Raw genomic sequence first — 12,655 nt, 5'->3', positions numbered from 1 at the left:
TCGTTCCATTGGTTGATATTTGCCACTCTCTCGAAGTGGTCTAACCAGTCTTCGGCGTCCTCGAACGAGTCGCCGTGGAATACCTTGGGTATGACAGGTTGGCTCACGATGAGCTGCGACGGTATAACTTGGCTGGTCATGGTGGTGGTGTCGCTTGTCTCAGTCGCCGGTACTCTTGAAGCAGCGGGAAGGGGTCCGAATTCTGGTGAATCTCCTCGAATACGGCGGCTGGCCCGTTGGTGCACCGGTGTAAGCTCCACGGCTTCCGGTTGATCACGGCTTGGGCTGCGCTCTCTGGGGCTCGGAATCATCTACCCCGCACCTCCACCAGAAATGTAACACCGGTCTGCACAAGGATTTGGTATTTACACTATTTATTTAGGGGCGAACTTGTGCCCAAAGCCAAAAGGAAACACAGAAAATTCGGAAGCAACCGAAAGTCCGCAGCTCTCACGAGCCTCTCCTTCGAACGCCGTCTTTCTCTTCTTCACACGCGATGGCCGCTCGGCCGAAGCTCGTGCGCATGCAGGGCCGGCCGGCGCATTGCGGCTGGCTTCATCTGTCCTAGCGGTGCCGTCTTCGTTTCGCTTTGTTTGCGACGCCTGCGTTGTACGGACTGATGGCAGTTTTCCGTGGCAATATAGAGGCGATTTTCCTGCACCTTCCTGGAGTACGCGTCGCTGAGATGTGATGCAACTGACTTGCTTTGCCCTCCCGACTTCATCTGCGTGTAGCAGGGGCGTAGCCAAGGGGGGGTTGGGGGGTTCAACCCCCCCCCCTGAAATTTTTCAGTTTTGCTTGCGTATATAGGCACGCACACATACAAACGCACGCACGAACATACATAAAGTATGGATGAACCCCCCCCGAAAAAAATTTCTGGCTACGCCCCTGGCGTGTAGGAAACCCACGATGCCTGGCAAGTCTTATGCGCGAGTGAGTTTTCGTGCCTTCTGAAACCAGCGTCTTTTTCTAGGGCTTTTTTACAATTACTGTATCCACCATTGACAAATGCAGATTTCTCATTGGCGCCAGTTGAAATCATTCTGCAAGGGTAACAGAAAGCTGCGTCAGCCCGCGCGCTGTACTCCAACCAAGGAAATAGGCGATACCAGTCCGAGTTGCAGCTCCTGCTCAATTTGCCGTACTTCTTAGATGGAAATGGGTTCAGTATTGGCTGTGTGGGTTGCTCTGCCTTGAATTTCGAAATGTCCAAATGGCCTGCGTGGTCAGCATCTACAGGGGCGGTGAATTCGGACGCAGAATCAGGTTCATCCCTTGCTGCCCACGATGTGGAAAGCTCGTCACATTCGCTGTCCATATGCATCGGCGAGGACGGGCAAGCGTCGTCAGAAGCGGTGCTACCCACAGTCTCTTCAAGTAGAATCGAAACGGAGCACTGAGCAGAATTTTCTTGTTCTTGGAGCGTCCGCAATTCTTCGGTTGTTGAAGCAGAAAGCTCGAGGGGGGTGACGCCTTTTTGCTTGGCCCGCTTGCTCAAAGTCGAAAAAAAGTCGGCAATGGACCTTTTCTGCGACATACTGAGGCAATGAACCCAATGTCCTGTAGGGCAGACCGCACGTTGGCGTGACGGCAAGACGGGCTGGCGTTTCCTCCTGCGTCACAAGCACTGCTTGCTAGCGATCGAGTACGGTGTAAGAAAAAGACTCCCACGGTGTAAGAAAAAGCGAGCAAACGAATCTAACACCGCGGCAGTTTGTCCGCTTTGTTTATTGGGCGTGCCGCATTGGCGCCGCCGAAAGACGACACGCGCATCCCGCTTCGTGTTCTGGCTTCGGTTATACTGCTTTTCAGGGATGCGCCTGGGATCTCCGCATGGCCAAGGTTCAACTCTGCCCAGTTGCCAAGCGGAGTTCGCATGGAAAGGCATTGGAATCGGCTCCGTATATGAACATCTAAGGTTTCAAGCCCACGCTGTTTGCTTCGCCTGTGTTCTGGTCCGCTTATGGACGACATGTGTATCTGTGGTATATGCGTGCTGTCTGGGTTGCCCAGCGCTCGCGGTTATGCGAGCCTAGCAGGGCGAAGCTTATTCTCTGCAGAAGCGGTATGTGAGGGGAAGGCGCCTAAAAATGAGGCTCTCGCATCCGAGGCACGAACTTGCTGGTTCACGCAAGCAGACCGGACTGCAAAGTGTAGACCCTTTCTAAATCTATATCAGTCGGAGCATTTTTTTTGCGCCTGTTCGCACTGTATTTCAAGCGCCTGTTTATCACAGGCGAGTGTGCAATCGCTTGTGAGAAGAAATTTCCTACAATAAACTGTCATGCCTAAACAAGATGGTCCTTTGGATAAGCAGCGCTGCTGTCATGCACCTGCCTTCAAATTATGACAGAAATTTGACATTTTGTTTCATACCGCCTACCTTGGGCGAGCTTTTTGGCGATCTTGGAGGGGCAAAGGGGGGGCAGGCGAGAATTCTGGGGGGGCTCCAGCCCCCCCGTGCCCCCCACTGGCGCCGCCCCTGGCGTGGGGCAAAGTATATTCGCTTGACGAAATATTTGACTTGAAAAAAGACAATTATGAATTCCGTGCCGGGTGATCTCCCCTTACCTCGAACCATATGCGTCCAATAAATAAGCTTTAAGGGGAGACGTGGGTCTTGAAAAAAGTTTTTTTATTACTTAGGTTAGCTGAATGAAAGTTAGTACACTTATTCAGATTTTTCTGCAGATTCCAAATCTTCAAGTATATTTTTATTATCTGCACTAGAACAAAAAATATGAGATTTCTGAGAGCATATTTCTTACGGTACTTTTTGGCAACTTTGCTTTGTCAAACACAAGAACAAAGTATGTGGCAAGACTGCCAGAGAGCTCGTCTAGCCGATGATGCTAATTTTATTGTTTTCATCAAACTTCGAATGCAAAATAATTGCACGCAAATATGAGCGAAAAATTTTTGCTTCATACACTTTATGATTATTGAAAGTTATCATTTGGTACGCAATATTATAAGAAAATAAATAGCATCATCGGCTAGATCAGCTTTCTGGCATTCTTGCCACATACTTTGCTTTTGTGTTTGACGAAAAGAAGTTGCCAAAAATCCCCGTAAGAAATGTGCTAGAAAACGTTGTAGAAACAGCATATCTTTTGTTCTAATGCAGCTATGAAAAATCTACTCACAGATTTGGAATCTGCAGAAAAAACTGAATAAGTGTATTAAATTTCATTCTGTTCACCCAATTATTAAAAACACACTTTTCAAGACCCACGTCTCCCCTTAAGAAGCTTATTCGCGCCTTTATCACCAAATGGGAACAAACCCCAAAAATATATCGAAATCGCTTTGTCCACCTCCTGCCAGTCCTACCTATGTAGTCCAATGGCCACCTTCTGCTGGTACAACATAGTTAAGAAGGCATACACCACTAAAACATAGAAAAAAAGAGCACGGTTCGCACCGAGCTCTTTTATGTTATATACACTGCTGAAACCTGCAAGGTAAGCCCTCAAAGAGGAGTTTTATAGATGATATTGCAGAGTGGCACCACGTTCGGGAACGAGAGAACTGAAGGGCTGTACCGCAATGTTCATTCATCAGAGGTCCACAAACACATCCTAAATTTGCTCCAGAGGTGTGAAGTTAGGAACAACGGCTGCCGACACCTTCACAATTCGCAAGGCAGATGTGCGCCCCTGTGCCTAGCGCAAGCAGTGCAAGAAACTTAAGCGTGGCAGGATATGTGACGCAACAGCGCATGGCGTGCTTAAAGACAGAATGTCTTGATAACTTGATTTTTGCACAATAACCATTTGAAGAAGTAAGCTATAAACTGTGCCACAAAAAACTTATAGACAGTATATACTAGTAGTGCTGTGATATATCAAAAGAATGCTAGGACAAGTAGTTTTTTTTTTCTACCTTTTGGCTGCTTATACGTATTTCTAATATTACACGTGGTGCACGCGGTTTGTTATGATTTTTATCTAGGTTAGTGTACTTACAAGAAAGGTAGTAAATTTGGCTTTTTCCCTGTATTTATCTTGCAGTGGCAAGGTGCTACTATGGTGAAGAGAGGTGTCACATATCCAGAAGGGTGCACGAGTGGGCTTGTTGGTAGAGCATGCTTTAAGTTTCAATGGAGAGCGCAAGAAAAACAAAGCGAAGAGAGCGTTCTGTTCTCTGTCTGTCTCCTGTGATTTTACTGCGCTCCCTATAGAAACCAAACTCATGCTGCAAATCGCTTTCCTTGCTACAATATCTGCTACAAAATGCTCTTGATGATCCCCACTGTATTTGCTGAAAAAGGCACAGTATACCACTGCCGAACAAACGTTCGTTGTACCCAGTATGTCCGCTCAACTGTTTCCACCGTGAGCGCCATTTTACAAGAAATAACCGTAGGTTAAAGTATGATTGTTAGCGAAGCATGCGCCAACAAAGCGTAAATATGTGCCACTTAAAACACCTTGCTGTCGATTCCATGTTCGGGCAATACCACCTAGATTATTGGCTTGGGCCCCTGTCGGGCCTGATCTGCGGCTGGGCCGGGTAGGTGAAACTTTTTCTCGGTTCCGGGCCGGGCCCGGATCTCTTTTTGAGTCACTGGGCCCGGTTCGGACGGGTAAACCAGAACAAGTTCCGGGCCGGGCCGAGAATCACAGCCCGTGCAATGCTCTAGTGCACACACATCGGGGAAAGCGGGACGAGTCGTCTGCTCTACCGCCACAACCTTTGTGTTCTGCGTTATAGTTTCGAAAAGAGTCATAACTTTCTCCGCACTTTGCTGGCGTCGGCGCGGGGCTACCGGCAGGTACCAAAAGTGTTCACCAGAGCTTGTGCGACCACTGAAATGGTTGATAAGTGTACTGGCATGCCGTCATAGCTATTTTGAACATGGGTGATTAGACTGCTTGAGCAAAGTAAAGAAAGCACGAATTCCGTTTTTTCGGACTGCCCAATTTTTCGGACGATTTCGTGGTCCCTAGGAAGTCCAAAAAATCGGACGCTGACTGTATTACATATATACCAGTATGAATTTGTCACTGGTCTAGCGCTGCTCGAAGGCGCAGCAAAGTGCCTACGAATTCTGCTCAGAATATGCATACAGTATAACCTCGTTACAACGGATCTGTTTACAACAGACATTTGGATATTACATAGCAATTTGCGGCGTTATGCCGACCTCCGTATTAGTTCCATTGATTGAGCTTCGTTTACAACGGATTCTGGTACAACGGACATTCGGATATAATTGACTAAAATTTCAGGCCAGCAAGGTGGTCAGGACTCCTTTAGAGCGGACTTTTCTACCACGGTCATTAACTTCCGACTTCAAACATCGCTTAGCATACTTTCGGGACGGGAGCAGCGCACCGCGGATATCGACGTACCGATTTAAGAACGAAGGCCGCCGATCCCCGGTCTGTCGATGATCAGCTATGCCTAGCTGTAGCGACAAAAAAACGGCGCGCAGCGTGCTTGGTGTTGCGTTTTGGGACGCTGACACGCGAAATTGCGAGCCGCTGCCACCGCTTCTCCGCGCGGTCGCTGCGCGGCGAGCTTGGCCAGGGGGTCCGCTGCCGATGCGCAAAATGCCCATCCGCGGGTCAGAGGAGCTAGCGGGCGATGTGATTCGTTGCTTGAGACGAAGGCCATCACGGCTTCTTCGCTTTCGCATGTCCGCTAGCGCGATGTTCTTGCCCGCAAAGTTCGGATTTGGCTCGTACATCGGCACCGTGAACGGAGTTAGGCCTAACCACGACATCTAGTAGAAAGCTCGGTTGCGTTGTGCGTGGCCGCGGTGCCCGATGTTTCAAAGTACGTCATGCTCGATTGCGAGTACAAAGAGTTGTCCCGCGGTGGTCTTCGTCATAAGCTTCGAAGTGCTGATAAGAAGAACCTCGAACAGCGGGTCCAACGAGTCAACGCTATTAGTCGCACGTCTGCGATGTTCGCGACGAGTGCGGCGCGCTATCGTAATCTGATGATTGAGCTTCCGCTTGCAGCTGCCCAGCTAAAGCGTTCCAAATTATCGTCGACCCGTAAACACAGAAAGAGTGCGAACGCGTCACTAGGTAGCGCAATTTTCGACAGCCACGACCTCGCGACGCACAAGCAGCAGACGACGATCCCGAAGCGAGCATTACCGCAGAAGCAGCCAAAACGTGTTTTTCGTACGCTTGTTACTGAATGGAGGAGCCAGCTGAAACGGAGAACTTGAACGCGGAGGAATGCTCTTTACGACGAGCCCAAAATGGTGGCGCCCAGTTGCGCCGTTGCCGAGCTATAATTTCGAAAAACGCTTTTTTTATATTTCCGCAATTTTCCCCAAGTCGGCAGACGCAAAACAAATTTTTTATAGCACTTGTACGTAGTTTTCATTGAAGATATTTTGGAATCAGATAGAAATGGGCTACAGAAAATGAAAATGCGATTTTCCAAAAATCGCATTTTTATTTGGTCCCCCGTTAAAAATAAGACCATGTTTGTGACTCGTAATTCTCTCCGGTTATAACAGACCCATTCAGTGTTTACATGAAAGTCTGTTGTAACAGTACTTGGATTTTACATACTCCCTTTACAACAGACCAAAATCCTCTTCACTATGAAGGTCTGTTATATTGAGGTTATACTGTATGCGATAACATGGAAGCTTGCTTCTTTGTTTCATGAAACTGACGCCTGCGTTCAAACATGAGTACCGATGCTGCTGTGTTGGACTATGAACTGTGGTCATCGTTCCTAGTAAGCCCCCTCACACACACAACTACAAGATTTACATGAAAGTAAAGCTGCTATGGAGAACTTCATGTTGGTAGAACTTCATGGCTTATTCGCGCTTCCAGGGACTACTATACGAAAGGACAAAGGAAAAAGACACACACGTGGTGATGCGCGTACTAACAACTTTTCTCATTGATACCAGAGAAGGTTGCGTTAGCTCACTATCGATCATCATTTCTCGAAAAAAAATTGAGCTTTTTAAGGCAGTCATGATAACTTAGACATGATGATCTCGCAAATATTTATCGTGTATGTGACGTGGTTAACTGATGTACATGTGCATTTTGGTTTTTGCTGTTCTTTTCGTTTTTCCTTTCTTTCTTCTTTTTTTGCGTCGTACGTAAGGTTCTGCCTGGCACAGAAATAAACCAGTTGTTAGTACGTGCATCACCCCGTGTGTGTCTTTTTCCTTTGTCCTTTCGTATGGTAGTCCCTGGCAGCGCGAATAAGCCATGACGATTTACACGTAGCCATCTATCTGTGTGATAGCACTTTGCTCAAAGTGGAAGAATGTTAAGTATGTCACGTGCGAATTCCTTCCTGACTGCTTCACAAAACACTGATTCCCAAAGTGCGCGGGATGTGCCAGAATTTTTTTATTGGGTTTCGCAGAAGCATTTTTTTGCTTTCAGAACATGGCGCTGGTGCTTGCTCGGTAGTTATTCAGAATATGAAATCCCTGGATAATGGGAGACCTATGATATTTGATTAGGGATGCTTGGTTGGTATTTTGCGACGGTGCCCTATAAAAAAGTAGTTGCCCATGTTAGTTTTGATTTTCTGTCCGTTAGATTGCCTTTTCCATAGATGGTCAAATAACCACACGGGGTGTCTCGGTTTCTGTAGCAGTAAATACATAAAGGACTTGCCTGTTTTTGAGGCCTGCCCTGCAAGCATATTCCCACTCGGCTTCCGTGAGGAGACGCTTTCCCGACCACTTGCAGAAAGCTGTAGCATCATTCCACGATACGTGCACCACGGGATGATCCATCCTGTAGGAAGAGGAGATGCCATTCCACACTTTTGGCTCGTTCATGCTGATACATGTTAATTAAAGCTGCGCGGCTGATCCTCGAAAAGTTGTACGAAACTATTTCGAATTCGAACTCCCGGAATTGCCCAACGGTTGCTTAGAAAAACTGCACACTGCTGCGCATTGCTTCTCATTAAAAAGAAAGTGAATCGCGTTCTGTCTTCATTGAAAGGGGCACTGACAGCAATTTTCGAAGGTGAGTTCACTCTGCCATACAAATATCCTGCATACAGATACAGCTCTGGGCAAGTCTGAAGCTCAGTAAATGCTGGTAAGATATTATATACTAACATTAAAGTCGATTTTCGCATGGCACACCTACTTACGTCGACACTATCGCTACGTCAGGCTACAGTGTCAATTTTGGTGACTTCACGCAACAGTTTGGCTAGTAGTGAAGACGTCAGGTACCAAAACATTAAAATGGCCACTTGCTCGCCACTAACGGAGCCACTGAGCGCAGCAGCCGTGGAAACTTCGCGATATTTTAAAACAGTTGAATGCTGGGCGAGTTGGTGTTTCGACATAAATACTATCGTAAGTAGCGCAACTAGACAGGATAACAGAAAGGAACAGACGAACATTGCGCCTGTGTTCGTCTGTTCCTCTCCGTTGTCCTGTCTAGTTGCGCTACTTACGATGGTGTTTACGTGACGATATCTTTCGTGAAAACGTGACGAGAAACTAATATCGTGTTGTGACGTCAGGGTACAGTAGGAACCAAAACTAGCTTTTAAAAACATACTGTATTACTTTTTCATGGTGTACTCAGGCTTAGCAGTACATTTTCTAGGCTTTCCGAAATTGGCCTTTCACTTGACGCAAAAAAAAAAGCACCTGAAAATTTTTGTGTCAGTAAACTTTTAGTTCGACATCACTTGCACATGCCATTTTGTATACCCGTGTAGAGCAGGAACACAAGACCGTGATGACATTCAAAGTGAATGTCATTTACTGCGAATGATATTATTTGCACCGTGTGACAGGGGAAGTCAACCCTTCGCCGTGAGCCGCCGTAACGCTCAGCAGAGCTCGGCACTGTGGCGAGATCGAGGCAAGTAGAGAGTGGCGTTGGTAGGGACAGAGGCATAAGGTCCTTACAGAGGCACGCCAGTCACGTGGCCTTGCAGTGTGGTGAGAGTGAGGCTCAGTAGTAAGGGCAAAGGGCTGTGCCCCGCCAAGAGGCGCACGAGAGAGGCTCACTCGGAGGGGGAGAAGGCAAGGAACATTGTTCTACACTCACTCGGATGGGGAGAGGGGTTACGTGCAACGACGACTCGCCAAACTTCCTTGGCAAGGCGGGCAGCGCATACGTTCCAGCGCATACGTGGTAGTATAATACAAGTTTTGAGCAAGTGGGCGAGTGGAGTGGGCCACGGCCGCACTGGAACGCTACCGAAGCGTTCCAGTGCGGCCGTTAATGAACATATTGTCGCCCCATAGCTTAACGTAGGGTGAAATAAAGAGCAATGATACAACACATAAATACTTAAGGAAGACTTGCAAAATATATAAAGACTTAGACTTGCAAAAAAGAAACATAAGGGCAATAGCCTGACGAAGGGTGGCACGAGCTTTGCTGTTTCGACGGCTTCAATGGAATGGAGCTGGCTGCACTTTTTAGGGCGTTTCGCACTGCCCAATGTTTGATACATCAAGTGTTCTGGCTATTTTTGTCCGATGTAGCCGTCAACTTTCCTATGCATTTTTGACATTAAAGCATTGTCATATTCGAATATAATTCGATATATAAAGGATAATTCGATTTACCTGAGTGCCATATAGACAGGTATGACTGCACGCATATTTCGGTGCGCAAGCTGGCTTTACGGCGGCGCACGCTCATGCTTTGCGGGGGCTTAAGCCGTCGTTGGCTGGCTCTATGTGATTACTAGCAAAACAGGTCACGTTTTTGCGCATATCACGAGCTATTACTGTGTAGAAGAGTACTTGTTGGGCGAGTTAGTAACCTCTATCACTGTGTAATTTGTTTTCTCGCTTTGATTGTTTCACTAGTTCACATGCCTTTCACTCATGAGGCTGAGTGCATAAGTGACCCCTGGTTTTCTATAACAAAGCACTGTTGGAAGTTAGCGTCGTGTGCATGTGTTGTCCAGTCATTTCTACGCACCAAAGAAAACATTTTAAAGTCTGCATGAAATTGACCTGACCGTACACGGGCAAGTGTGCCGAACAAGCACGGTAGCACAGAGAACACACCGCAGTTGTCCCCGTTAGACATAATGACAACGATAAGCTTCTATAGACAAAAATTCCAGCCACCTCCACGTTGTCGACGAAAGCTCTCGCCCCTTCCGTCAGGCATTACATTGTGTTGTTTCGGCAAAATTTTCACTAAGGATTTATTTGTGGTTTGTTTGTTCTTCATGAAGCTTTTGTTTGTGGCCTTTGTTGACTGCTACACAAGTAGGCCATCCCCACAAAAGTGAGCAGCAGAAAATTGTAGGTCCCGGCTCCCTCAGGGATTGCTTTCTCTTGCACCAGGAAAGCATCAGTGAAAGTTGTGGTTGTGACACAGATTACGTTGAGCTTGAATGAGAAAGTGAAACCCCTTGTCGCGAGGCCCCAATTAGACGACCGTTTCCCATCCTTCTGCATGGATAATTGGGTCGATTTTAATTAAAACATTAAAATAAAACGCTGCAGCATAATTTTTCTACCATATACTATAAAAGTAATTTTTCAAAGTGCATGCAGATTTATAATCGTCATTTCCCCTAAAATGACGACATTCACAATGGCATATTTGCAAGACGTCTATGTTGTACGCACCGGTCACTGATGTTGCTGTCTGGTCCTTCTGGGTGTCGCCAGTCAGCTCCTTTGACGGGCAGCCACCATGGGGCCGCGGCCACCTAAAACAAGTCAGTCTCTAGCATAGGTCGGCAAAAAAAACATGGAACTCACTCAGACCCACTCATGAAATGTATTTTGCCCTTAACGTTCACTCGGACTTGGATTCAGCTAAATTTTCCTCAACTGGACTCACTCGGACTGACTAAAATTTTTCTCAGCCGGACTCACTCGGACTCAGACTTGCCAAAATATTACTCACTTGGACTCACTCAGACTCAGACTCACGGCTCTATGTGAGTCTGAGTGACTTGACTCATGAGTCCGTTAGCACATAATCAGCTTTTTTCAACCATGGTGTCAACGCCACTATATCGCATGAATGGTGCTCTACTTAGCGCCTTTTAATCTCGTACCTTCAAATATAAGTTATCAGTGGTTGCAGTCCAGAAAGGACACTTTTATTGAAAGAGATTACTCACACAAGATATCTTTATCAAGAACTACCTGTGAAAGAAAGAGCTTGCGGGGAATGGCACCTGCCCCCCCCCTCCCCCTGCCTCTCCGTAACTCATGCCTCTGATCAATAAATATTGAGCTGGCGTATGAACACTAGTGCTTTGAAGTATGTGAGTCGATGGGAGTATAAACGTGAGCCAACATAAGGCTGATAGTAATGCTGAAGTTGTGTAGATAGAACCATAGGTCGGCAAAAAAGTGCGGAGCTCACTAAGACTCGCTCAAGAAATATATTTTGGCTTAGGGCTCACTCGGACTCAGACTCACTGAAATTTTCCTCAACCGGACTCACTCGGACTGCGCATGCAAGACAGTGAGGACTGGTGCGAAGCTCTTCCCTTATGGGAAGTGGTAGTTGCCTGGGCGTTTAATGTGACAACTGGTCGAAGACATAGGCAGAGATGATGATAGTTCTCATTTTACTATCCGTTGGCAATATCAAGGAATGACTGCTCGTCACTTCAGGGAGGAAGAGTGTGCCGATCCTCACTACCTCGCATGCGTAATCATGCAAACCGCAATTAAACTTTGCAGGCGGACATCTCGGAGCACGCACTAGACGAATTCCTCCAAGTGTAACTGTAGAAACGCAACTGCCTCTAACTTTTGACTACAAAACGCCCGCTAAGTGCAGCCAATAAAAAGTTCATTATTCCATCTTAGTTAAATGGCCGGCTGAGAGCGATAATTATCATCTCATTTTGTGTCTCAATACATAACTCATTTGCAAAAGTGGTCTTCACGTACCTCCCAGTGCCAAATTTTAAGAAAACCAAGAGGCTTAATTTTTATCGCCCTGTATATGACGAGAGAATTTTCATTGCAGCAGTGTGACACCATCTTCAGTCAAATCAGGCTGTCGCCATAAACTGCAAGAACACAATACTTATCTGGAGTATTCTCGTAGCGTCTGGAACACAGCTATTACTGCATACATGTTGCGCGTCGACATTTTGAAGAAGTCAGAGGCGGTCATAATGAAGACAAAGTGAAGGCGGTTTGTGTGGAACATGTATGTACCTACATAAGCATCTCTATGCCGACTCAACGAGAAAGCCGTTTGTCTGTCTGCCACTCTGTCACGTAAGAGACAATAATGGCCATAGAGAAGTAAACGAATCCAGCAAATTTCCTTGGCGGGACTGCATTTGAACCCAGGCCCCCACGCTCCGCAGGTGGGAGGGGCCCTGCAACACTTTTCTAAGTAACCGTCAAATGGCTTCATTGAAGGAGTTTATTGGCTCACGAATCGACCGCCGCAAACATTTTTAGGCTCATTCAACTACGAGCAGTGTTACAGAGCTTTGTCGCGCACTGTAACTGCTTTCTCTCGTCTCTCGTCACGACGGGCGAACTGGAAGCTAAGCAGGGAGGGATGGCACGGGGGAAAATAAATTACGTCATTACCTTGAGCATTTTCTCTCTTCTTTTTTTTTCTTCGAACGCGCAGCTTACTTTCAGTGTGGTCGTGGGCACGTGGCGGCCTCGGTAACGATACACCTCTCGATGCTCGAATCAGCCAATGGCCGTGAATTT

The 12,655-nt window shown here is 46.9% G+C and overlaps 1 protein-coding gene across 1 annotated transcript in view; it reads right to left on the bottom strand.

Moving 5' to 3' along the window:
* The window catches only part of LOC119395690 (formylglycine-generating enzyme), a 100,489-nt gene that overhangs the window by 52,755 nt on the left and 35,079 nt on the right, over nt 1-12,655 (bottom strand). Inside the window, exons 4-5 of the mRNA XM_037662693.2 lie at nt 10,580-10,662; nt 7,623-7,745 (exon numbers count right to left, since the gene is read on the bottom strand). Of these exons, the coding sequence (XP_037518621.1) occupies nt 7,623-7,745; nt 10,580-10,662 (206 nt within the window). The remainder of the gene's footprint in view (nt 1-7,622; nt 7,746-10,579; nt 10,663-12,655) is intronic.

The sequence above is a fragment of the Rhipicephalus sanguineus genome, chromosome 6 (assembly GCF_013339695.2).
Source record: "Rhipicephalus sanguineus isolate Rsan-2018 chromosome 6, BIME_Rsan_1.4, whole genome shotgun sequence".
Classification (NCBI taxonomy): domain Eukaryota; kingdom Metazoa; phylum Arthropoda; class Arachnida; order Ixodida; family Ixodidae; genus Rhipicephalus; species Rhipicephalus sanguineus.
The sequence above is the reverse complement of the archived record's forward strand: the minus strand, read 5'-3'. Positions and strand labels throughout refer to the sequence as shown.